Below are 25,503 nucleotides of genomic sequence, written 5' to 3'. Positions count from 1 at the left end.
AGTGCCTGGCACATGGGTGCCAAGTAAATGACAGCCATTATCATTGGACTTTGCAGTGAACAGTGAGGGTTAGAGCAGTGGTTCCCGCCATGGGTCCATGGACACCCTGCCTATCTATGGATAGACTCCAGACTCCCTGAGTCCTCTGAAATTGTAGGCCAATGTTTACTAGTTGGTTTTATTTTTTCGGGAAGAGGACCCATCATTTCCATCAAACTCTGAGGGATCTGTGACCCAAAGAAGCTTGAAGCCCGGAGGATAAGTCCTGGCTCAACTGACCAGGGAGGCTTGAGCAGCTGGGCTCTACCCTGGGGAACGGAGAGCAGGCCCCATCCTAGGGAGTGTCTGCAAAGTGCTTGGCTCCTCCTGCAGCGGTTTCCTTTGTCCCTTGGGCAGAGAAACTGACATTTGGAGCCAACCTTTCCAGCCCAACTCCTCGTTGCTTGTCCTCGCAGTGGGTGCAGGTTGCAGGAACAGCCAGGACAGATGGTCCCTCTGCAGGCCCCTCCACCTCCTCCCACACGCCTGTCTGGGAAAGTGGCTTTGGCTTGGCCCTACCCAAGCTTCTTCTTGGAGAAAACTCAAAGCCAGTTGTTGGGGTTGGGTCCCCTGAGGATGGAGTAGGGCTGCTGCAGGCCTGGGCTGAGTGGCAGAGTGCGGTGAGGAGTGGACTGCCAGACAGGGTGCTCCCGGTTCTGGGGTCTGAATAGGGTCCCCCATCCAACCCACCCTAGCCTTCTCTGACCCATGCCCCACGGCCCTCCTGTTTCTTCCATCAGAGCATCTGCGGGGAGTGTGCCCAGGGGCAGACGGCCCGCCCTGCATCCATCCTGGAGGAAGGAGAGAAGGGAGACCAGGGCATCCCTGGCGTGCCAGGCCTCGACAACTGCGCCCGGGTAGGGGCCTGGGCTGGGGGCAGCCTTTTTGCAGAGAGAGGTCCCTGGCTGCCTTCCCCTAACAGAGTGTCCCTCACTGTCCTCCACAGTGCTTCATCGAGCGGGAGCGCCCACGAGCCGAGGAGGCCCGGGTGAGTAGGCCCCTTGCCCTATCCTTGCTCCTGCCCTGCACCCCATGTAGAGGGGGCCCTCCTGCTCACTCTCACCATCTCCATCCCCACTCCAGGGGGACCACAATGAAGGAGACCCAGACTGTGGTGGGAGCCCTGGCCTACCTGGTGCTCCGGGACTGCCAGGCCAGAGAGGAGAAGAGGTAAGACCCTCTCCAGACAGGAAGGACCCCGAGGGGCTGGTGCCTCCACTTACGTAGCCCTCAGTTACCTGAAAGCCACTTCATTCCTGCCGGACCTCAACTCGGTCCCTGCGGTGGCTCCCATCTGTCTTGGAAGTGCTTGAGTGGCCACCAAGGCTGTACCACTCACTCTGACCCCATCTGCTGTGCTGGCCTCCTTGCTGTTCTTCCTCCCCATGGCCTAGCTGCTTCCTCTGCCTGGGATACTCTTCTCGTGGCTCATTCTTTCCTTCTTCAGCTCTTTGCTCAAATGTCACCTTCTCAGGGAGGCCTTCCCTGCCCATCCTTTTTAAAATTGGACCCTCCACAACTACCCCCGGGCTCCCAGTTCCCCTTCCTTCATCACACTCATCACCATCTGATATACTGTGTATTGACTCCGTTCTTGGAACATTCTGCAGGTATCTATTGAGCACCAACTATGTGTCAGCCCTTGTTCTGTTTGTTACTGTCCACCTCTCCCTCTAGAATGTAAGCCCTGTGGGGAATGGATTCTTATCTGTTTTTTTTATAGCTGTGTCCCCAGCACCTAGACCAGCACCTACATAACAGTTACTCAATAAGCGTTTGTTGAATGAATGGAATGAAAGGCCATTTTAACACTATGGTCCTGCTTTGACATCAGCTGCCTTCTGCTGACTCTAGTTTTGGGGATCAGGGAGAATGAGCCTCTTCATCCCATTTCCCTTGGCTTCCTTTGCAGGGTCCACCTGGCATGAGGGGCTCCCCAGGTCTTCCAGGCCCTATTGTAAGTATCTGTGGTTCCCTGGCCTGCTTGTGAAGCTTTCAAAGGGGTCATAACAGCAGACACCATTTTCCTGCCTTGTTCCCAGGAAGCTGGGCAGGGCAGAAGGAGGGAACTTCCTTCCTTCCACCACGAATCATCTGGAATCGGTCTGCTCTGCCCTGCTGCCCAGCAGTAGTCCTGCTTAGGGGAAGCCCTCAGAGGCAGATCTTTGCTTCCCCTCTGCCCCACAACCTGCTGTGTTTTGCACAGTAGGCTCAGGCTGCCCTGGGCAGGAGGGCCTAGGCGTCTGGCTCATGGTCTTGGCAGCCAGGGAGGCATGTGGCAGCCTCGCCAGATCTCTTCATGCCCCCCATAACACAGTCCCTACAGGGGCCAGGGGCTGAGACGAACCTGCTGTCCATTGCTCTGGAGGGCTAGTTCTAGGAGAAGTCTACAAAGGCCAGACCAGGAGCATCAGGCCAGGGGCATCTGCCCTGGAGTGTACTGTGGTGCTGATATGGCAGGAAAATGGACACGACTTGGAAAGATTGGAAGAGCTGAAAATGCCTTCTTTGTAGGGAAATGGCTGGTGCGAGCCGTCTTAGAGCCATTTTTATGGCGGTCAGGTGACAGGCATGATGGACAAGACAGAAAGAAATGGGCTTCCACTCCAGCAAGGGTGTTCCACTAGCCAGGGGGGAAGGACTGACCGACTCTAAACGTGTTTCCCATCTCGGCTGACCTCTGAGCCATTCTTCCTGGAGCCAAGCGGAGGAGCAGAGGTCTTCTGGGCCAAGCCTTCAACGAGTCTCTTTTCCAGCGGGGTTGAAAATAATCCCACGACCTCCTCTCCCCTTGACCTCCAGACCCAGACCACCCAGGTTGCTGTGCTTGAGAGATGTGACCTGCCTGTTTCTCCCACCAGGGCCCCCCAGGTTTTCCTGGTGCTGTTGGCTCCCCCGGATTGCCTGTAAGAACATAGCGCTCCTTCCCTTCCCACGCCGGCCCGGTCTCTGTGGCTTCTGCGTGTCTCCCTTCCTGTTGTGGCCTCACCTCCCTCCTCCATGTGTCCCGTTGTCCCCCTTCAGGCATGGTAGCTAACGACACAGGCTCCCTGAGGTCCCAGCAGCTTGGACATTCTCCCAGTCTCCGACTTCTCTCCATTTTCTCCTCTCTCTCTTCTCCTGCTTTCTTCCTCTCATCTTCTCTCTTTTATCCCCTTCAGTTTCCCTTTTCGTCCCCAATCCACAATCTCACATCATTCCCCCTAAATCCCCCTGAGCTGCTTTACTTTCTTATTTTAAGCTGGTGCCTCTCGGGGCCCTTTTATTCCTCCCCTTCTCACTTTTGCCTCTTGCTTTTCCTACCTTTGATGTTGACTGAAGATTTGCTGAACGTAGTTCTTGGGGCCCTGCCAGGCACCTGGCCCAGAGCCTGGCAGAGATGCCAAAGCTTTAGGGCTTCACATTGCAGGCTGGCACAGGTTCGGTGCCCTGCTGCTTGACAGGGCTGGCCAGAGACACCCCGGGGACTTAAAGGCAGCCATGCCTATACCTTTCCCATCATCCTAGAGGAAACTCTCAGCTTCCTCCTCTTCTCCTTTTCCTTGGCTCCAGTCCCAGTCTGCTCCAAAGCTGGGGATGTGATATCAGCCAGTGGGGTTTCTGGGTGTTGTGTGGCCCTGCCCCTCTGTGCCCGGCGCCTTGGCCTGCTCCTTCTGCCAGGTGTCGTTAATTGCTCTGCCTTGTCATCGTCACAGGTGTGTTTAAATCACCCCCATCCTCATTGTTGCTTCCCCCTGGGTCATGGAAACTAACCTCCTGTTCGTCAGGTTGTGTGTTCCGGGGGCCTGGCTCCTCTCCTCCCAGGCCTGGTGATGGAGGCTTAGGGAGCAGGGCCCCTCCTTGTCACAGCTCCATCTGTCCCCACGTCCTCATCTCTGGCGGGACCTTGTCTGTTTTCTGCTTGCTTGGGTGAAGGGGCCATCTGTCCGTCTAGCCATCTGTCTTGTGTTGTGGAAAGGTGTGGGCGCCGTCTCCTGAGGGCAGGCGGGAGAAGGGTTAGACATAGTACTCTAACGGCGCGGTGAAATGGTGAGACCGGGCAAGGGGTAGGTGGTAGCCCTGGCTCTGACGGAGACTGAGATCCCCTCCACCCTACAAAGTGACAGGGACTGCTTCGGAGGGAGCCTTCCATGTCTCTCCCTTCATCCCTAAAAGAAGATGCATTTTGGTTTTGGGGTGGCTTGGACAGGTAAGTGTTGGGTATCTGGTGATACATTTTGTTGAGGAACATCACCCTGGGGGCACCTGTCCTGACATTTGCCCCTTAGGAGAGCACACATCTGTCACCCTCTTAAAGATGCACCCCAGACAGTTACCACTGAAGGGCATGCCAATGACAGTCACCTGCCTGAGAGGTACCCTCTGAGACTCACCTACCTGAGGAGCAGATATCATCTGGGGAGTATGCTCCTGAGAGACATTCATGTATGGAGACTTACACCTCGGCAGTCACCCTTCTGGGACACACCCCTTACAGTCACCTTACTAGGGACTCTGTGGGGCACCAGCAACTGACATTTTTCCTAGAGTGGAAACAGAGGGCTGCAGAGCAGGGGGAAGGAGTCCGGGGCTGGGTGGGGACTACCCTCCCTGCAGTTTTTCATGATTTTTCTCTCCAAGGGTCTTCAAGGTGAGCGAGGCCTCAGGGGCCTGACAGGAGACAAGGGTGAACCGGTAAGAAGAGGCCTGTGGGGATCAAGATAGAAGAAGAGCCCTGGGAGACAGGCATTGGGCCGTGGGGGCAGCCACTGAGTGACAGATGGGAGGGACTCCTTCTACAGACACTGTGCCCCTCACCTCTGCTTCTCTCAGGATCAGAGGAGGCTGATCTCCCTGTTTCCGATTCCCTGTCCCCCGTCCTCCACCAGCATACCTGGGGCTGTTCTCCTGCCTTCTTCCTGCAGTGATCAATTGCCCCTCCCACGTCCTCCTCCCTGGTCCTCATCCATACTCCCCGGCCTTCTCCTCTACTCAGCTCCCAGGGTCCCAGTCAGGCTGGCACTTACCACCCAGCCCCAGGCCTGCTGGTGGTGGTCATGGCTGAGGAACGTGGGGCATGGGGAAATGGACCAACACAGTGGCTGTACTGGGGTGGGTGGTCACCTGCTGGGTGGCAGGTCCTGATTTTCTGGCTCTGGCATCCTGTTCCCCAAGGAGGTGGGAACACACCTGTTGGGGGCGGAGGGAGGGCTGGTCCATTATGTTGATTTTTCTTTGCAGGGTCCTCCAGGGCAGCCTGGTTACCCAGGAGCCATGGGCCCCCCTGGACTGCCTGTGAGTAAGGGGATCCAATCCTGGCCCTGGGGTATCAGAGCCTTGGAGTGGTGATCAGGATAGGACCAGGCTTGGGCATTTATCAGCAGGCACCCTCCAAGCCCACCTTCCTCCTTTCCAAGCATTTCCAAGCATTTTTGCCTCTGCCTTGGCCACCCATCCTGTGACATGTGGGCCCCCTTGGTAGCGTGACCTGGCCCCATCACTCAAGGGGGGCCTATTCCAGCTGCTGCACATTGAGGGCCAGACTCTCAGAGCACCCTGAGAGACCCCAGATACGTCAAGAACCGAAGTCTGCCTTCCCACGGGGGGTTGGGAAAGTAGGGGAGACAATGTGGAGGTGCCACCCCAGGCAGGAGCCCGCTGGGTGGGGGTTTTCTCGCTGTCCACTAAAGCACGGTGGCGGCAGGTGGGACCACGGCGGTGCCCTCAGAGCAGCCCACCTTGCTCCTCCCTAGCCACTTCCTCGGTGGCATCTGCCTCTAAGTGCTAGTCTGGGTGCCATCTGCAGTCTCCACCCCTCACATTAGCGCCAAGAAGTGCAGGCCACAGGGCTAATTCTGCTCTCTCTCTCTGCTTGCTTGTCAGGGCATCAAGGGAGAGCGGGGCTACACCGGGCCGGCGGGAGAGAAGGGAGAATCGGTGAGTTGCAGCTCAGTGCGGGGGTGGCAGAAAAGGCTTCAAAGGGAGCCGTTCCCCTCCCTGCTGCCTCCACCACCAGACTGGAGATTTTCCTAGCAGCCTGTGAAGGAGGAGACCATGACCCCTGCTTCCCCTGCTCCCTGAGTTGCTCCAGCTGTGTCTCAAGCAGTCAGTGTAGGCTGGTTGCTGCAGAGGTGGAAGCTGTGTGGAGAATCCCAGCAGGTTTCATGGAGACAGGCTAGCTGGGGCTGCCAAAGGGAAGAGGGGCTGGGAGTCAGCTGGCAGAGAACCTTCTCCCCTGCAAAGGCAAGCTGGCCAGCAGGCCTGCAAGAGATCCAGGGCTCCTCTACAGCCTCCACTCCTGGGCAGGTCACTTTATTGGTAGTGTGTTTCAGGCTCCATGCTGAGTGCGGCAGCTGGGTTGTTATCAGATGAGGACAGCAAGGCTTATGAAGTGATATGACTCACCCAAGGTCCCACAGCTACTTAGTAGTGGAGCCTGGACTTGAACCCAACCCCGTCTGATGACAAACTTGGATTTGTCTGAGGTGACAAATCTCAGACCTGGGATCAGCCAGGTTGGGACCAGTCTCACCTTTCAGTGAGGCAGCGGTGGCATTCAGCAAACCCTGTCATGTATTTATTCAATAACAAATGTTTCTCATGGGCTTGCTGGATGCTGGGCTCTGTTCTGGAAGCACTGTGGTGAACAACACAGGCAAGCCTCTGCCCTCAAGGAGCTCACATCCCAGGGGGAAGGCAGGTGGCGGATGGATAAACAAGTACATGTTCATTATGAGGGAGAAGTCCAGGGAAGGATGGAGAGTGGGTAAGGGTCTGGGGCTGTGGGCAGGGTGCTGTTTAGATGGAGGGTCAGGAAGGCCTATCTGAGGAGAGGGAGTTTGAGCTGAGTACTGACTGGAGTGAGGGAGGGAACCCCATGGTTGTGTGTCCTGGGGAATTCCAGAGGGAGAGACCATGGACCGGGGCCCCTCAGGACTACCCCATGCGAAGGCTCCAAGGTGTGGACGTGCAGAGCAAGTTCAGGGATCAGTACAGTCTGAGCAGATCAAGGCAGAAGATAAGAAAGGGAGGGGGACAGGAAACAGGAAAGGGGAGTTGGAGGCAGATGGCAGAACTCAGCATTGGTGGAGAGTCTGCCCCTCATTTCAGTTAATGGAGGAAGCCCTAGAAGGTTTCTGAGCAAAACAGCGATAAAATCAGAACTGTGCCGAGGAAGAGAAGATGGCAGCTGTTTGCTGGCTGGATTGGAGTGAGCTAGGAGTGGTGGAACTCCTGAGGAGATTGGTTCACCAGCTTAGGCAAGAGAGGCGAGGCCTTCACAGACCAGGGCAGGGATCCCGCCAACTTAGAGGGGCCTCTGCCACATTCCCTGCCTCCACTCTGTGCCCTGCTCCTCCATCCCCACTTGTCCCACTCCCCCGAGCCAAAGTGACTAATTCTCTCCTATGTGTCCCAAGGGCCCCCCAGGATCTGAAGGCATTCCAGGTTCCCAAGGCCCAGTGGTGAGTGAGGGAGGGGGCAGGGAGTTGTGGACACGGGGACTCCCGGTCCTGCCCCAGAGTCTGAGAGAAGGAAGATTGAGTTCTAGCTGCATTGTTCTTTGTGGGTGACAGGGTCCCCGAGGAGAGAGAGGACCCCAAGGCAAATCGGGAGAGAAGGGCGACCAGGTGAGTGGGTGACTGAAACTGGCTGTCCTGCCTGCACTAGATGGCTTGGAGAGCCAGGGAAGGGGTTGGGTCCTCTGCCCTGGTGACACCCTACTGTGGAGGGGTGACCAGCTCAAGCCTCTCCATCCCCACCCATCCTGGAGTTGTAACCTCCCATTATATGCCCAGAGCCTCACCTGCCATCCATCTTGGGCAGAGAGGAGGGCTGGGCTACCTCCCTGCCCAGGCCCTTGGGACTTGGGGCTGCCTCACTCACTCTTTCCACCTGGGCAGCCAGGCAGGAGAGAGGGGGCGGCATAGCAAACTGTCCCTTGCTTCTTCCCACAGGGATTTCAAGGCCAGCCAGGCTTTCCAGGCCTGCCGGTGAGTGGAGACACAAAGCCTGCCCTGTCTGATGCGGTCCTAACCAGGCCAGGCTGGGCAAGGATGGGCCTGGGATGGGGAAGGAAGAAACAGGGAGGATGGCCTGGGTGGCCAGGCCTGATTCCAGGAGCCAGGACCTAGAGAACAGGGACTCCTGGATGGGCCCCAACCCAGCTGGGCAGGGAGCCAGATCCCACCTCCTTGGTGGTGTTCCTAAGAAGTGCCAATATATATTATATTAGCAACAGCGTAACGCAAACAGGGGAGTCCCTGGGTGGCACAAATGGTTAACCTTTCGACCACTAGCCGAAAGGTTGACAGTTCGAACACACCCAGAGGCACCTCGGAAGTCAGTCCTGGAAATCTGCTTCTGAGAGGCCATAGCTTTGAAAACCCTATGGAGCAGTTCTACTCTGTACACATGGATCACTGTGAGTCTGAATTGACTCCACGGCAACTAAGAACAGCACCAACAGGAGGAAGAAAGAAGGGAGAACTGCCCTCTCCAGGCCCACTTTCATTCCTGCCTGTTCCTTTGTTGATATAGGGTCCTCCTGGATCCCCAGGCAAAGCTGGAGCACCAGGTCCACCTGGCCCCCAAGCCGAGAAGGTGAGCAGAAGTCTGAGCTGGCCAAAGTGCAGTCATCTGAGCCCTTTAGCCCTGCCCCACCCCTAGCTGCAGGCCTTTGGGGAATTTGAAGACTGGCTCTAGGGAAAGAGACCTTCAGGATGGGGCCACTGCAGGGCAGCAGCAGGGGCTGGGCAGACCAGCGGGCTTCCAGGGGTGGGAGCTGGGCCCAGGATACCTGCCAGCCTCTGTGCAGCCAAGGTCCCAGTCTACTGGGGGATGGGGAGGGGGAAGGCAGAAAGGGCAGGTGGGCAAGAGGCAGAGGGGTGTAGTGAGAGGTGGACGACTAGAATGCAGTGAGGACAGGCCAGCTTGGGCCAGCTTCACCTCCTCAAGGGGAAGGGCAGGGAGTTGAAAGAAAGAGGAAGCCCATGGAGATTGGGAGCCCCCTACACCCCACCGCAGCAAATACTCTGGGTGTTTGCCTTCTGGGTCTAACAACGGTGGAGGAAGCCAGCTTGGAAGGGGAGTGGGCCTCCCAGGTGGCCATGCTCAGGGGTCCCCAAGGACCCAGGGAGGGCAGGGGGTGGCCTGTGCTCTGGTGACAAGGATGGGAAGGAGCAGCAGTCTGAGGAGCCCCAGACTGGTTGCACCTCGGTCTTGCTTGATGCACTTTGGAGACAGAGTTCTGCCTTGCTTTGGGACTGACACCCCATCTCAGCCCAACCTCTGGCTTCCCACATGTTATGGGGGGAGGGGTAAGAGGCTCCCAAGATTGACCTCTGACCATGGCCCAGAGGGAGAGGCAGTAGGCCTGGAGCCTCACGAGGGGTTGGGGGAGAGGGGGAACCTCTTTCCTCTAAAACACACACTGCACAGTGCTTCAGGGCTGGAAGGTACTAGGTAGAAGGACCTCCCTGTTCTAACTTCTCTTTGTACAGGTGAGGAAACCGAGGCCCAGGGAGGCCAGGGACAGCCCATAGTGCACATCCAGTTAATGGCAGAGCTGAGACTTTCCTCCCAGTCCAGGAGAGTCTTGGGGACCCTCACTGCCTCCCCAGAGCCAGGGCCGTAGTAGGGGCAGTTGTGGATGTCAGCTCCTTCCCTTCTCTATGGCAGACCTGGGTGGAACCCACTGGGCCCCAGAGAGCCAGCGGGTTCAGTGCCCCACAGCTGCCTGCTCTCCTTAGGCTGGTCATTGCGGAGAATCTCAAACATCTGGCCAGTGGTTCTCAGCCCCAGCTCCCAGTGGGGGCTGACTTTTGCTAGGGCTCTGCTGTCCCCTCCCGGTGGCTGGTGGCATTGCAATGCCCCCGCCCTGCGTTCTTTTTCCCCTTTGCTGGGTCTCTGCTCTCTTCTCTTCCCCCCAACCACCCCATAGCCACTGCTCCAGGGAAGCCACCCTCTCCCCACTGGCCTCTTTGCCTCCCCCTCCCTTTTCTAGTGAACAATCTAATTCACACGTCTGCTCTCATCACTCCTCTGCTTTGAATCTTCAATGGGTCCCCAGTCCCAATAGCCATGACTTTCAGACTTTATTTTGTAGTCCGGAGCCCCATCTTCACGTGAAAGCCCAATCTGTAAAACAGATATAAGTGGAGCTACTCTGGCTAAAGCAAGGGTAGGGGACCTGGAACCCTACCTTCTGGTCCCTCACTTTGTATCCCCAGTCCTCAAGGCTCCTCAGGAACTCCCAGGGCACTGAGAAGTACAGTTTTCAAACCACTATTGTGCTTAATAAAGTTTAGCATGGCGTTCAGAGTCCCCCCCAATCAGGCTAACTCCTCCAGCCTCCTCTCCCACCTCACCCTCTTACACAGGCTCCCCCGGGCCTCCTGGCTAGGCCAGGCATGTTATCACTTCCAAACCTTTATTTTTCTCTGTGGTTCCCTCTGGTATGCCCTTTTCTCCTTCACCTGCCCAAATCTGAGACATTCTTCAGAGTCTAGCATCTGGCGACAATTCTGTGACACTCCCTAACCTAGCCACTTATTCAACATAGACTGTTACATTGCCCTTGATTGTGGTGGACCTGGGACTCTCACTGGACTTTGAACTCCTGGAGAACACCTCCCCCTTTATTCCTCTTGGGGACATCAGAGCTCACATAGTGCTTGGCACGTTACTGGGACCAGTGTGGGCTGAATGTGTTTTCAGTTCAGTACATATTACTGAGCACCCTGAGCCAGTGCCTGGGTTGGTTCTGAAGAAGCTGCTGAGCTGAATAGGCTCTGTCCGTTCCCCACAGAGAAGCCACGAAGGGAGATCCTTTGCAGATGAAGATAGATCCTTTGGGAGGGTGTGTGGAATCTACCTAGTTAGGCCAGGAGAAAACTGGGGTTAGAAGCCAGATGTCCTGACTTCCAGTAGTCACCAGACTTCCTCCCTCTGGCTAAGAGCCTAGTCCCCAGGAGGGGCAAGGCCCTGCTGACTGTGTTGGGGGGCTGGTTTTCAGGGCAGTGAAGGGATTCCAGGCTCATCAGGTATACCTGGTTCCCCTGGCCCACCAGGACCTCCTGGAATTCAGGTGAGTGTGGGCCCTTTTAGCCTGGCAGGCGTATGGTATATGTGTGTGTGCATTTGGTAAGGGAGGGAGTTGAATGAGAGGTGAAGAGAGCTGAGGGGCTGGGTCAGGCCTCCCACTTCCTAGGGCTCCAACAGGCATGCAGAAATTCTTTTTCCTGCTTCCAGGGCCCTGCCGGCTTAGATGGTCTGGATGGGAAGGACGGCAAGCCTGGCGTGAGGGTGAGACGACGGTTAGGGAGGGCAGACACCCTATTCCTTCTCCTTCCTTCTCCAGGAGCAAAGTCAAGGGAACCCTGATGAAGGGAATTCAAGTGTCCCCCTCACCTTTGCCAGGGGGTGCCCACATCTTCCCTTCATGTGACTCCTACCACACCCTACCTCCCTGCTGGCACTAGATCCACTTGGTTTCTCAGTTCTCCTGGTAGCCTTAACCTGGTTGGATATGCTGAGCATCATCAAAGGCAGGACTATGAAGGAAATAAATTTATATCCAGAAATGTAGACAGCCAAAGAAACTAGGCTGGATGTCAGAAAGAATCAGGCTGCAGGTATGGAAGGACTTGAGGCAAGCCCTGGCTCATGGGGTCTGGTCTTGCTGTAGAATCTGAAAGGCATGGGGCCATGGTAAAGGATAGAACATTAAGTTCAACCCCTTTTTGTACCCAAAAGAAGAAAAACTAAGGCCCAGCACAGGGCCAAGATTTACCCAGCATCCACAGCCACTCTTGGACTCTTCCCTCAGCCCCACATGACATTCCCTCCAACCCAGGGTACCTGGGGGAGGAGGGTTGAAAAAAGGGGGAGACAGTAGTGAATGAGTTGGGTACAAGCTGGACAAGACTCTTGCCTCAATGCCTGGTCTCTTTTCCTAGGGGGACCCTGGTCCTGCTGGACCCCCTGGACTCATGGGACCTCCGGTAAGTTGAGCTGCAGGAAAGAACTGGGAGCTCCATGGTCCCAAAGGCTGAGAAGTTGCAGGGTCTGCCTGAGTGGGTGGGTAGCTCAAATCCAGGTCCTCCATGGATATCATGTTATGACTTTGGTTTAATCTGAGGATGGAGGAGTGGGGAGAGGCCTCTAGTTAAGATGAGGGACAGACAAGCATGACAGTTCCCTGCTTTTTCTTCCAGGGCTTCAAAGGGAAAACGGGACATCCTGGCCTCCCAGGACCTAAGGTAAGGGCCTGGTGGCTTTTACCAGGTAGGTTCTCTCTGCTTTCTGCGAGGCTTGACCCCAGACAGACTTAGCAGCCTAGCCTGGGTAGAGGTGCCACCAGACCCTTGACTGAGATGCCAACCCAGCATCCAAGCCTCCTGAGGCCACCGGTTCCTGGCATATTGGGTCAGGGCTTTTCCATTTGCTAGCCTGAGAACATAAAAGGGCCTCTGGCCAGAGCCAAGGCAGATGGCAGGGTCCATCCAATATTGGGTCACCTTGGGGTAGAGGGCACCAAGTGGAGGTCTGAGAGCTCTAGCTGCCCTTCTATCTTCTAGGGTGACTGTGGCAAACCGGGTCCCCCTGGCAGCAGTGGCCGGCCTGGAGCAGAGGTAAGGGCCTTTTCTCCTCAGCCTTCTGGGAATGTTTCACCCAGCACAGCACATCTTGAATCTTCTTCCTGTTCTTAAGGGTGACCCTCCCTAGAGGCTGTTGGGTCACCAACCTAGAAAAGCAGGGCCATCCTCATGGGGCAAGGCCAGCCCCTCAAACCCTGGGAGGCTGGGGTCTGGAGGCCGGGGCCTGGCATGGCTTCTCTGGCTATCGGAGTTCCCACCTGCTCTGCTCATCCCTCTCCTGCGTGATGGTTATCTGTGCACAAGTAAGTCTGTTTCTGTGTTATTCCTTTCTTTGTCTGGCTCTTGCAGGGTGAGCCTGGTGCCATGGGACCTCAGGGAAGACCTGGTTCCCCAGGCCATCTTGTGAGTTAAACTGTTTTAAATTGTTTTAGTCTCTAAGAGTTAGGATCCTGCTGGGGTGGGGTGGGGGGGGGGCAAGCTGGTGAAAGAACCAACCCCAGCAGCAGTGCAAGGGACTCCAGGCTCACCAATCCAGTGGCTTTTCCCCTTTTTCGTATTGTTTGCACACATTAGAGTTCCCTTACCTGACAAGGAGCATTTGGTTGGTTACTCATGTTATTTCTTGAGCACCTGTTCTATAGGAGGCACAATTCCAAGCACTGGGGCCACAGCATGAACAAGGAAGACAAGGTCCCCGGACCTCACAGAGCTTTTGTGTAGGCACAACAAACCAATAAATTAATGCAAAAACATCAGGCAATGATGTGACTCTACAGGGAGGGACTGGGAGGCAACTTTAGAGAAACCTTTACTGGAGAAGTGACATTTGATCTGAGGCAAGACAAGAAGGAGCCAGCTATTGAGCAGCCTGGAGGGAGGGTGTTACACGTGGAAGAGCAGCTCATACAGAGAGCCTAGGGCAGGGAGGAGCTTGGTGTGCTTGAGGAACCCCAAGAAGACCAGTGTGGCTGGAGGGTAGTGCCAGAGGCCAGGAGTGGGATGGGGCGAGGTGAGCTTAGAGAGAAGGACATGATGGGGATTGTGGGGAGAGCCCCCGGGGCATGGTCAATAGTTTGGGAGAGGTCGCGCAACTGGCAGCAGGGATATGAAGTAGGAGGCTTTTGCCACAGTGGATGGCTGGTTGTAGTGGACAGAGGAGCAGTGGACGGGTTCAGGATGTATTTAGAGGTAGAGGACTGCTAATGACCTGGATGGGGTGGAGGGAAGTGGTAAAACGAGAGAACTCGTGTGTTTGGCTTGGGCAACTGGCTGAGTGGGTGGTGTCATTTACCGAGATAGGGTGACTTGGAGAGGACATTTATTAAGGAATAAAGAGTTTCCTGTCTACTTTGCTCATCAGTAACATAGGTGACTGCCTATCGACGCCTATGATAAGTATGACCACACCGAGCTGAATAACACCCGGGAATCTTATTCCAGCCCCATGTGGCTGGCTCTACCATTTCCAGGAGGCTTTTTGAAATATTGAAAGTAGTTCATGATCAAAAAAGTAATTCTCAGGGCCCTGTCACTATTTTTACAGATCTCAAAGGGTCCAGGGGTCCTGAATTGGTAACCCCAGACCTAGCCTCAGGCTACAGATGACAAAAGGGAATGATGTGTCCAGGGCCACACACTCTGAATTGTGTCCTCATTGGAGGCTCATGGGGGGCTGGGGCAGAGAGGGCGCAGGGTTCCCCCCCTCTCTTCTGGCAGTCCCAGTGCTGAATTTTCCACCCCAGGAGACTCGAGAGGAGTAGAACAGAGTTCCTGGCCCCTGGAACTTTCATTCTGGGAGTATGGAGGGCAGTGGTCTGAGACAGGGATGAATGCCCTGAGGTTCAGAGAAGGTGGTCACCTCTGACCAGGGACGGGACGTGTGAGCTGTGCCTCAAAGACAAGAATGTGGACCATGGCGGGGGCGGGGGGGGGGTTGGTATTTCAGACACAGCCCCAGTCCAGGCACGGCAGGAGCAGTCCTGCGTGTTTTTTACAAACCCCAAGGAGTCCCATTGCTCTCAAGTGCAAGGGGAACAGTAGGAGACCAGCAGAAAGGGCCTGGTGCTAGGCTATAGAGTTGATCTGTGGGGACACTGGGGTTGGTGCTGAGCCCCTGCCCCTTACTCTGCTGCTACTCAGACCCAGCTCCTGGTCTTCACTCCTCCCACAGAGCAGGAAAGAAGTGGGGCTACCTTTAGGAAGTGGGAGCCTTCAGAAGACACTAGGCCTACCTAGTTAACTCCCTCTGGCCTTTGCCCCCTGCACTTGGCCTCTGCTTGTGTCTCCCAGATCACCCCTTCAGCAGGTCCCTGGAGGTAGGAGGAGTGAGGGTCCTATGTGCTCAGGGCCTCGCAGCCCTGGGCTCTTGGAACGAATCTTCTGGGAGCAGTTCAAAGGCAGGACCAGGAAAGAAGGAAGGGCTAAGGGAAGGGAATGGAGCTGCTGATGTTTAGGGCTTGTTCCTGCTGTCAGCTACTCTCTGCCTCCCTGGGGGCTTTATTCCTGGAGCCTCTTTCTATCCTATTGACTCATCTCTCTTTAGGGGCCACCAGGGCCTCCAGGCCAGCCAGGGCCAGCTGGGATCTCAGCAATGGTGAGTGCCTCCTCTTGTCCCTCTGTCCCAGTTTTGTCCTGCTCTGCTGTGGGATCCTTTCACAAGAGGCAGGAGGAAGTGAGAACAGTGTCCCATCCTCCTCCTCCCTTGGCTTCAGCCTCTTCTGATTCCAAAAATCTCCCTAACCGGGATGTGGTGAAGACCTTCAGAGAGGGCTGGAGGCCACATGAGGGCCCTGCCGCAAGTTCAGACAGCACCACTTCCCGCTATGGGGCCTGGGAGGTGGGGGACATGGTCCCTGGCACACGATGCCCTTGGCTGTGTGGGGGCCTACCCTTCCACTTTCCTTCCCTTTCACCATCCATCTTCCTGTTCTCTAGGGCCTGAAAGGAGACAGAGGAGCCACTGGAGAAAGAGGTCTTGCAGGCATTCCAGGCCCGCCTGGCCCACCTGGACACCCTGGCCCCCAGGTAAGATCCCACATCCTATGGCACAGCCCCACAGGGAAAGAGCCAGTTGGCTTTGCCAGTTGCGTTCAGCACTGCAGATCTGGGCTTTCCACGAAGGAAGAGGCAGTCAGGGGCCAACAGCATGGCCAGAAGGCAGGATGGAACGTGTGGCTGAGGCTGAGGACCACATCCTACTGGGAAGAAAAGGCAAGCCCTTGTGGGCCAACTGCACACAAGATCACGGCCTCTAAGATGGACCAACACCAGACTTCTGCCGATCCCTCACTGGACAGAGGAGACTTGGGCCCTGTTCAGCCCCTGCCCCTTCCCCAGGGGAGCTTGTTGGTAACCACAGACAACCTTTGTAAATGTCAGGAACCAGAAACCTGCTGCTGTAGCTTTCTCAGCTTCCCAGAAACCACTCCTCGCCCTCAGCTACTGTTTTATCTTAAGAGCTATGGTATATTGGTCACTGAGCATGTGCTGGACCTAACTGAGCCAAGTGCTCAGCATGCATTGTGTCATTTAATTTGTACCACAACTCTATTTAGTAGGTCTCAGTGTCCCCATTTTGCAAATGAGGAAACTGAGGCTCAGCAAGATTAAATAGGTTGCTCAGAGTCACATAGCTAGTGAGTGGAAGAGCTCTGACTAGATCCCCAGTCCACCTGATTCCAGAACTTGTATCCTTAGCCACTCTGCAATACTATCTCTTTTGAAAGTTCCTGACAGGTGAGCCACATTAAGTGGACCTGATAGCTAGTCTCAGGGCCGGAAGTCTCTTGGGAGAGCTGATGCAGGGTCCCAGGTCTCCTAGCCACCAGCTCAGGGTGCTTTCAGCAAAGTAGACTAGCTTTTGGGAGCGGTAACAATGACTGAGGTCCCTGCCCGGCCCTGAGCTGGTGGCCTGAATGGGGTAAATGGCTCCTGCTGGTGCAGAGATGATCGCTCAGCCCTTCTGCCCAGAGTCCCAGTCTTGCCATTCCTACTCACTGTGATTCCTGCCAAGGTCCCTGGGCAGATCCTATACTCCCCTTCCCTCCATGCTGGCAGGCTCAGGAGCCCCCAGTGCCGCAGGATGACTTTACTGTTCCATGCAATCAGAATCCTCTTTCCCAGCACCCTCCCAGAAGGGGCAGCCTCTCCTGTCCTGGGGAAGGAAGCAGGCTCAGGTCACCCTGGCTGATCTCCGGGACCTCACAGGAGGACAGAGACATCCTGTTTACAGTTCATGGGTTCACACAGCAAGCACAACATATGCAGGGCCAGGAAGTGTGCGAGGTGCCCAGGTCTCAAGCAAAGAGCCAGGCAGTCACAGTCTGCTCCTCCCTCATAGAGCTCACAGTCAGGGTGGCCGGGAGCTATCCACTGGGGCTCTGGCACCAGGCTGGGGTATGAGATGGGCCTAGAGCTGGGGGCTAAGTTTCCGCAGCCTGTGCCACAGCCTGTGTCAGAGGGTGAGGACTGGAGGATGGTGGGTTCTTGTGGGGCAGGAGGCTGGGCATGCCCAGTGAGCAAGGTGAGGCATGTGACCCAAGGTGGGCTGGAGTGTATCACATCTCCCATTCTCTCCACTCCCCAGGGTGAACCTGGTGCAGATGGTGAAGCTGGCAAAGAGGTACTGTTGTGCTGGGCTTCTCCTTTTCTCTTGGGGGTGCTGCTTCTTGCTCCCCACCTTTCCCTGACCCCTCTTTATCCATTCAGCATGCACAGACTGTCTCTGGACAGATACACAGCAAACTGGAAACCCTTGTTGCTCTTGGGGAAAGGCATTGAGGACTAGGGGGCAACGATGGGAATAAGATTTGTTTTTCAGTTTGTTTTTTACCATTTACCTGGTCAAAAGAAACTATAATAATGACAAGCTCTAAACATTTCCTGGGTACCAGCTCTTACCAGGCCCCCAAATATGTCACAGATCAGCCCTCTCGTTCTGACTTCTTTTCACCTCCCTTCATCTGTGACAAGGGATGCAGCTAACATGATCAAACAAGGCCATGTCCCAGGGGACATCATTCTCCCTTGCAGGCTGTCAACCCCTCTGTTGGAGGGAGGCTATTGTCATTTCTCACAGTCATAGCCCAGCTGGATACAGCCTGGGGGCCTGAGGCTGTGAAGGTGGTCCTTCCACTGTACCTGCCTATCCAGGATAGCTCAGGGATGCTGTCTGTACTTGACCTTGACCTTTGACTTCTGCTTTCTTCTAGGGACCCCCTGGAAAACAGGGACTCTATGGACCTCCAGGTCCAAAGGTGAGTGGGCATTGCCTGGGTTTGAGAGAGCTCTGACTTTAGACCTGGAGAAGAGACACAGGAAGGCCAGCGGGCAGGACTTAGAGCAGCCTTGTCTCTGAAAACTTCTCACATGAGGCTCTTCCAGGGTTCTTAGTTCTGGTTGGGGAATGGAAATCTCTAGGTCATTCACTCATTGCTTAATTGATTGAGTCATTAATTCATTCATCCCAAGAGCATCCACTTGATTTTGTTGCATTTCAGACCCTCTGTCCTGGTCTTGGGTAAACAGATAGAGGCCCCGGACCAATAGGTGCTCACTATTGTCCAGTCCCAGTTACACTAGAGTCTGTCAAGTTTGACAGAAGAGGGCCAGTCAGCACTGTGGGATCAGAGGGGAGGAGTACCCAGCCCAGTCTGGGGAATCAGGGGAGGCTGCCTAAGAATAGGACCATTGCAGCTGAGTAGGAGGCGTACTGTGCTAGGCAAGTGGGGGTAGACATCCCAAGCAAGAGAACCGCTTGTATGAAGGCAGTGAGGACTGAGACATCATGGCCAAGTCAGAGAATTATAACCAGTGAGGTATGGATGGAGGCTTAAGGACAGGGGATGAGGCTAGAGAAGGAATGATCAGGGCCACATCGGGAATGGTCTTAAATGTTTGACCAGGGAATTAGGCCTTTATCCTGAGGGCAGTTGGGAGCCATCAGAATTCCTAAGCAGGGAGTAACACCATGAGAACTGTTTTCTACAAGGACTGCCCTGGGGCGGTGTAGAGAGTGAATGGCAGGAGGGAAGTGAGGCAGGGTGGCCCATCAGGATGCTGTGATTCAGTCAGAGGGAAACGCTGTGGAATGACAGATTGCTGAGACATCATAGGGAGATTGACAGTACTTGGTGATGCTGGACTGTGACTTCTTGTCCTTGTAGGGTGATCCGGGGCCTTCAGGACAGAAGGGCCAGGCAGGAGAGAAGGGGAGAGCTGGAATGCCTGGAGGACCTGGCAAGAGTGGCTCCATGGGGCCTGTTGGGCCACCAGGTCCTGCTGGAGAAAGAGGCCATCCTGGATCTCCGGGGCCTGCAGGGAGCCCTGGATTGCCTGGTGTGCCCGGCTCCATGGTAAGGGGGAAGGCTGGCGGCCATGGGCACTGTCCACAGCCAGGCCTGTGGGGTGGAGCATGGGTCATTTCAGAAGCTCCTGTTGACATTTTGCAGGAAAGAGCATGATCCCCATAATGGTGGTTCTTAACTGTGTGTGAGAGAGTAGTGGGGTAGGGAGGAGGGAGGTGAGACCCCCCTTCCCAGAAAGATGCACTTACATACAAAATCTTTAGTACCGTTTCAGCAGGGCCCCCAGGAGGCCCCTCCCCATCTTTATTTCCATGGAAGTCTTTTCCCAGGTGGAAAGCCCCAGGCTTGGAAATATGATTGAGACAGGTTTTCTTCTCTTTCCTCAGGGAGACATGGTGAATTATGATGAAATCAAGAGGTTCATCAGACAAGAGATCATTAAAATGTTTGATGGTAATTGGCAGCTGGCTGGGTGGCAGAGGATGTCGCTTGCCCTTCCCAGCTGCTTCTCCCCCCTGCCCTGGCCTTCTTTTCCTTAAAGCTCAATGCCCACCCCCAACAACACTTAGAGCCCGGGGGTTGGCAGGCATACATGCAATTACACTTCAGACCTTCCTTTCACCTGCTCCATTCAGAGATAAAATGATTCCCTCCTGCCCTCCCTAAGGCCCCACTCGAGCAGAGGAGACAGGTAAATCGCTATCACGCGGGGCAGTATGAAGTGGGCCCTAAATAGAGGGATGAGCAGCAGCTGCAGGATGGTTGGTGGCTTTTTAAAGCTTCTTTCCTGTGTAAGACCGTTCTGTGCATTTGTTGAGCTCACCTTGATGTGCTGGGGTTTGGGGATGCTGTACTGGGATACATGCACCCTGTCCTGAGGGGGCTCGACATCAAGCTTGGGAAGCACCTTGAACGCCAGGCAAGGATTCTGGACTTTATCCTGAAGCCGGTGGTGAACCAATAAAGGGTGTTTGAGAAGAGAGATGGCATAATCAGACCTGTGCTCCAAAAAGATCACCATCAGAAGTAGTGTAGAGGCGAGGACACGGGAGACCATTGAGGAGATGGGCTCCCATAGTCCTTGCCCTGACTTTCCTCTAAAGAAAGGCGGCTTTGGGCTCCATGCTGGTGGCCGGTCTGCAGCATCTTCAGTCATTCTGGGTCTCTCGGGACACCCCGTGACCTGTCCTTGCCTTTTCTTACAGAGAGGATGGCTTACTATACCTCCAGGATGCAGTTCCCCATAGAGATGGCAGCAGCTCCAGGACGACCAGGGCCCCCAGGGAAGGACGGTTCCCCAGGTCGGCCGGGAGCTCCAGGATCGCCTGGGCTCCCTGGTCAGATTGGCAGAGAAGGACGGCAGGGCTTGCCAGGAATGAGAGGTACCTCTGCCCTCTGGCTCCCCGAGGGGCCCACGTAGCTCTTTGGGACAGGCGTGAGCATTACCTGAGGTCTGTTGTGACTATAGCATTTGTGTGTGTGTGTGTGTGTGTTTCAAATAATCCAAGTGGGTGTGTCATTTTTCTGCCCAGGAATAAAATTTATTTTATTTATCTTGTCCCAGGATTACCCGGTACCAAAGGTGAAAAGGGAGACATTGGTGTTGGCATCGCAGGAGAAAGTGGTCTCCCCGGCCCCCCGGGTAAGAAAAGCCAACATTTGAGGCAACAAATCCAGAGCAGCAGAGACCCCCTGTCTTTGTGGTCTGTCTAGAATCCCAAATAACTACAGGCCAATCAACAACATTTATGGTAATACTGCTGTGTGCAAGACACTGCTAGGACCTGTGGGAGAAAGAAAAAAGGGGAAGGTCCAGCCCCTGTCCTCTAGTCTTAAGCTGTGCTAGCATGACACAGTGGAAGAGAGCTAGGCAAGATGTGGGCCAGGGAATGCATGTTCAAGTCCTGCTCGGACTCTTCCTGGCTGTGTAACCTTGAGGAGGTCACTGAACCCCTCAGAGTAGCTCTCTAAGATGCATGCTTGGTTGTATAACCTAAAAGATGATGCCCACGCCCAATGACCCGGCTCTGAGACCCAGCTTCACCATGTACCAGATGTGTGACCTTTCTGAGCCTTTGTCCTCATCTACAGAATGAGATGATAGTTCCTTTCTCAGGGAATTGTTGTGATGATTAAGTGAAAGATGCATAAAAAAGCACTTATCCCAGTGTCTGGCATATAGACGCTATCAATAATACTAGCTATTGAATTGGGCAATCTTCTGCAAAAGACTTCTTTAAAGTGTTAAAAAGCAAAGATGTCACCTTGAGGACTAGGGTACACCTGATCCAAGCCATGGCATTTCAGTCGCCTCATGTTCACGTAAAAGCTGGATAATGAACTAAGAAGACCAAAGAAGAATTGATGCCTTTGAATTATGGTGTTGGCGAAGAGTATTGAATATACTATGGACTGCCAGAAGAACAAACAAATCTGTCTTGGAAGAAGTACAGCCAGAATGCTCCTTAGAAGCAAGGATGGTGACACTTCGTCTCACATACTTTGGACATATTATAAAGAGGGACCAGTCTCTAGAGAAGGACATCATGCTTGGTAAAGTAGAGGGTCAGTGAAGAAAAGACCCTTAACAAGATGGATTGACATAGTGGCTGCAACAGTGAGCTGAAACAGAACAATGATTGTGAGGATGGCACAGGACCAGCCAGTGCTTTGGGCACCTAACAACAACAACAGTAGCATTGTTGCTATTGTTGAATTAATGTGAGATTAATGTCAGATTAGGTTTTCATGAAACTATGTTATAACCTGAGAAGTATTCATCAAATGTAAGGCAGTATGTATTATGACCATTATTTCTTCTGATTTGTGTCTCCTGTTTTTCCTTCTCTGGCTCTTCCCTCCCTAGGTCCCCAAGGTCCTCCAGGGTATGGCAAGATGGGCCCAACCGGACCGATGGGCCAGCAAGGCATCCCTGGCATCCCTGGGCCCCCAGGTCCCATGGGCCAGCCGGGCAAGACTGGCCACTGTAACCCCTCCGACTGCTTTGGGGCTATGCCAATGGAGCAGCAGTACCCACCCATGAAAAACATGAAGGGGCCTTTTGGCTGAAATCACCATTGACTGTTAGATGAAGGACTCCGTTGAAAACACATGCCAAAGCTTCCAGGACTCTGTGATGAGTTGTGAATGTTTTTATTTTTTAATTGCCATTAATATTTTTTTTAACAATAAAGAACTAAAAACTATCTGCAGTCCCACTTCCAGTGGGGTTTCTCTGGTGCGGCAGCTGCATCTCCCTGTCTTCCTTCTCCTTTTGACATTTGGTCCCAGGGTCAGCAAGGGCATTTCCCTCATTGTCTGTGGTCAGCCAGTGAAGCTGTGGGATGCTGCTCAGCTCTTTTCTCCAGATGGTTCTGAGTCACCCTTTGGTCCTCGGGACCTGGTGTCCTGTCCTTCACAGCACACTTCTCTCAAGTTAGAGAGGGGGCATCACTCAGCCTGCCCCTAGTCCCCTGCAAGTGAGCCAAAGGGAAGTTTGAGGACTCCAGTTCCCGCTCAGAAAGGCCCCTCCCTATTTGCTGCCCTAAAGAAGCAGGTGTTTGGTCCCCTACCCACACCCTGCCGACCCTCTTCACTTCTTACACGTGTGACCCAAAACCAAACCAGGTTGCGGCTTAGGAGATTCCACCCAGTGCTGAGTTGTGTTCCTCTGCCTGGAAGCACCTCCAAGCACACAGTCTTTTCTCGATGCTCCAGTAATTCTTTGATTAGAGAGGCTGTGCAAATGGGGAAAGATAGGCTCCAGCGCTGGCTGAGGTAATCAGGGAATGCTTCTCCGGGAAATGAGATGGAACCTCTTGTACCTGTACCAATCCATGGCCCTGTTGTCAGCTCTCCAGCGGAGCTTCAGGCAATGGCTTTCTAGACTGCAGATGGCACCTTTTGTTATTCGTTGTTATTCTAGCTTGGGAAGTGCTTTTCTTGTAGATCTTAGCCTAGGCCTTCAGAAACCAGTCAGGTGGAATCAGTACAAAGGGGCCAGAGCCACAATCAGATCTAAGCTCCTGGCCCCACAAGTCCCCTGGGAGTTTGGTAATCTATCTGCTGTCTCCTTCATCTGTATAAAGACTTAAAAAATCAAGACAGCAAATAGAATGTTACAGAAACATTCGGTCTCAAGCCTCTTCCTTCTCTACTTTCTCTCGTCCTGGTGGGCTATGAGAAAGCAAGAGTGCATCCAGAGAGGCTTCCAAAGAAAGCCTTTTTACTGGCCCCCAATTTCTGGAAGGATTATTTGAGCTGGATACACTTCAAAGGGATCACAGACCAGGCTCAGAATGCACCCATATTTCATATGCTTATCCAAACTGCCTGCAGCCTTCAAACCAGCTGTCAAATCTCTCCAGAGCTGGCATTTCCAGCACATTTCTGAAAATTCCCTGTTCCGGTTGGGCCCCAAATACCATCAGCCCAGCCTATTGCTGGCTTTTCAGAACCTTTGCCCTCTTTTTTTTTTTTTTCCTGCCAGAAGCAAGGTGTGCTGGTGGCAGAGGAATGAAATCAGGCAGACTCCTGAGCATGCCTGAATGTCTCACATGATGTTTTTAGATAAAGGAGTCAGTTCTTGGTTCATCCCTCACCGCCGATTCTCAGTTAACCCTGGTCCTAACGTAACATATTAAGAAGCAAACATACCATCTTTGCACTGAAGTAGCAGCCAGGTTTTGGATAGCGGAGGAGGACAGATGTTAGTGCTCCCACCGGAAGGCCAGCTCCCACTTTCAACCCAGGCTGCTGCGTGGGCTAACCGATAATGGGCCTCGTGGTAAGTAGCATGTTGCCGGGAGTAGAAACGAAGAGAAGCAAGGACCAGCTGTTGGGTTGAGCAGGTTGGCTTTGAAGGCCAGAGGGGGAAACCACTATGAGGGAACTTCCAGCTCATCCCCTCTGAGGACCACCAGGGAATCAATCCTTACCGAGTAAATGATGCGCTCTCCACTTTTCTTCCTGAGTCAAATTCATGCTGCTCTTAGGGGATTCTGCGATGGGCTAGGTTTAAGCTTTCATGATTTGAGTATTTGCCTCCCCGGAGTCTGAAATTGCTGTATTTTCTTGGATCATGAAGAACCAGATGGAGAGCTGAATTTTATAGTCTCTTCTGTTGCCATGGTCAGCAAAAAATCCATGGATCTTGCTCATAAGTTCGGGAGCTGGAGAAGCTGAAGAGAAAGGAAGGAGGGGTGCCCGCCTTCCAATTCTTTTAGGCACCTTTCTCATCATCCCCCCTCCCCCGCCCGCCATTTTTCTTCTGTCTTCACAGTCTATTCCAGGCTTTAAAGGCAACACACAGATCATTCAGATTGGCAAAGTCTAGCTTGATGAGTCCATTTCCTCTTTCTACTTTGTGCCAGGAACTACACTAGGCTCTGGGGATTTAGAGGCAAACAAAGTAGATAGGGTTCCTGCCCCCACAGTGTCTATGGGGGAAAGCAAACAGTTAAACACATAATTATGATAAAAATGGGCTGATGGGACAGTACCAGGTGCCGGGGGAGCACACAGTTGAAGGACCCAACCTTGTCTGGACAGAGGGAAAGAGAAAGATCAGTCCAGGCAGAGGGAACAGTATGTGCCAAGGTCTGGAGATGACTGAGCCCTGCATATGGAGGGACTGGAGGCAGTGCGGTTTGGTTGGAATTGGGAGCGTGAGCAGGGGAGATAGAGTGGGAAGCCACTTGGATGTGCCAAGTCAGGTTTGCCTAATAGTGAGCTCACTGATGGCAGTGTGAAGAATGGACTGGAGGGGCCTTAATTTGAGAGATCCTCTGCTCTGTAAGATGGAGGAAAGCTGGTGCATATCTGCTCTGCAGAGAAAAATCCCAAATTTGATGCCTTCTGGAATGTAAACCTGGCTTTTTGTCATAACATTTTCCCCATCATCAGAATTCAACAGAATCTTTTTAGACTCTTTCTTCACACGTGGTGTGTTAACCTCTTGCAAGAGTAGGTCTTTTGTTGTTGTTATTGCTGTCCTTAATAATTTATAGGCATAGAATGTATAAATGGACTCTCCATACGATCCCAAAATGGAGAGGGAATGTGGCCTAGTTGCCAAGTCTGCTGTTCTCATTGTTCTTCTGGTTCTCTGGAAAACTGCATCTTGCCCTCTGATCCACAACATCCAACTGGAATTTAAATTTGGGAATTGGATCTAGTTGGAATCAGAAATAATTCCATAATAATTAGGTGGGTGTTGGTATCCTTTCTTAGTAAGCAACACTGGAGCTTGGAGCTGAGCCAGGAGGCCAGGGGATGATGTGTCTCCAGGGGATGGGTCTTCCATTACTAAGCTCTGCCTCACCTCATATGGGTCAACCACAGGGCTTCCATGAGCTCCAGCCTAAAAAAGGCTGGAATCCAAGTTTTCCCCTTTGGCTAAAGCTGAAATAATAACAGGAACTTCCCACCCACCTCTGTCTGCCTCAGGTAGTTGAAACTTTGGAAACAAGTTGATTGTTTTTCAGTCTTTGGGAGATCTTTCTCTCCCTTTGATCCAGCCCTGTCCAAAATAAACAAGCTGAGCTTACTTCAGTTCTGCAGAGACACTGCCCTGGAGGCAT

General features: G+C 53.7%; 1 protein-coding gene across 9 annotated transcripts in view; it reads left to right on the top strand.

Annotated features, from left to right (window-relative positions):
* Positions 1-22,136, top strand: part of COL16A1 (collagen type XVI alpha 1 chain) — a 55,268-nt gene extending 33,132 nt beyond the window's left edge. For all 9 annotated transcript variants that reach the window (XM_049878574.1, XM_049878571.1, XM_049878573.1 and 6 more), the window contains 27 exons: positions 780-896; positions 986-1,027; positions 1,123-1,209; positions 1,952-1,996; positions 2,901-2,945; positions 4,660-4,713; positions 5,260-5,313; positions 5,902-5,955; positions 7,437-7,481; positions 7,593-7,646; positions 7,974-8,009; positions 8,557-8,619; positions 11,033-11,104; positions 11,269-11,322; positions 11,976-12,020; positions 12,234-12,278; positions 12,597-12,650; positions 12,966-13,019; positions 15,160-15,210; positions 15,552-15,641; positions 17,203-17,238; positions 17,828-17,872; positions 18,782-18,970; positions 19,309-19,375; positions 20,128-20,304; positions 20,487-20,564; positions 21,789-22,136. In XM_049878574.1, the coding sequence (XP_049734531.1) occupies positions 780-896; positions 986-1,027; positions 1,123-1,209; positions 1,952-1,996; positions 2,901-2,945; positions 4,660-4,713; positions 5,260-5,313; positions 5,902-5,955; positions 7,437-7,481; positions 7,593-7,646; positions 7,974-8,009; positions 8,557-8,619; positions 11,033-11,104; positions 11,269-11,322; positions 11,976-12,020; positions 12,234-12,278; positions 12,597-12,650; positions 12,966-13,019; positions 15,160-15,210; positions 15,552-15,641; positions 17,203-17,238; positions 17,828-17,872; positions 18,782-18,970; positions 19,309-19,375; positions 20,128-20,304; positions 20,487-20,564; positions 21,789-21,991 (1,956 nt within the window). In that variant the 3' untranslated portion in view covers positions 21,992-22,136. The remainder of the gene's footprint in view (positions 1-779; positions 897-985; positions 1,028-1,122; positions 1,210-1,951; positions 1,997-2,900; positions 2,946-4,659; positions 4,714-5,259; positions 5,314-5,901; positions 5,956-7,436; positions 7,482-7,592; positions 7,647-7,973; positions 8,010-8,556; positions 8,620-11,032; positions 11,105-11,268; positions 11,323-11,975; positions 12,021-12,233; positions 12,279-12,596; positions 12,651-12,965; positions 13,020-15,159; positions 15,211-15,551; positions 15,642-17,202; positions 17,239-17,827; positions 17,873-18,781; positions 18,971-19,308; positions 19,376-20,127; positions 20,305-20,486; positions 20,565-21,788) is intronic.
* The last annotated feature ends 3,367 nt before the right edge of the window (positions 22,137-25,503 follow it).

Source organism: Elephas maximus, chromosome 3 (genome assembly GCF_024166365.1).
Source record: "Elephas maximus indicus isolate mEleMax1 chromosome 3, mEleMax1 primary haplotype, whole genome shotgun sequence".
Classification (NCBI taxonomy): domain Eukaryota; kingdom Metazoa; phylum Chordata; class Mammalia; order Proboscidea; family Elephantidae; genus Elephas; species Elephas maximus.
This window is presented reverse-complemented; position numbering and strand designations above follow the sequence as displayed.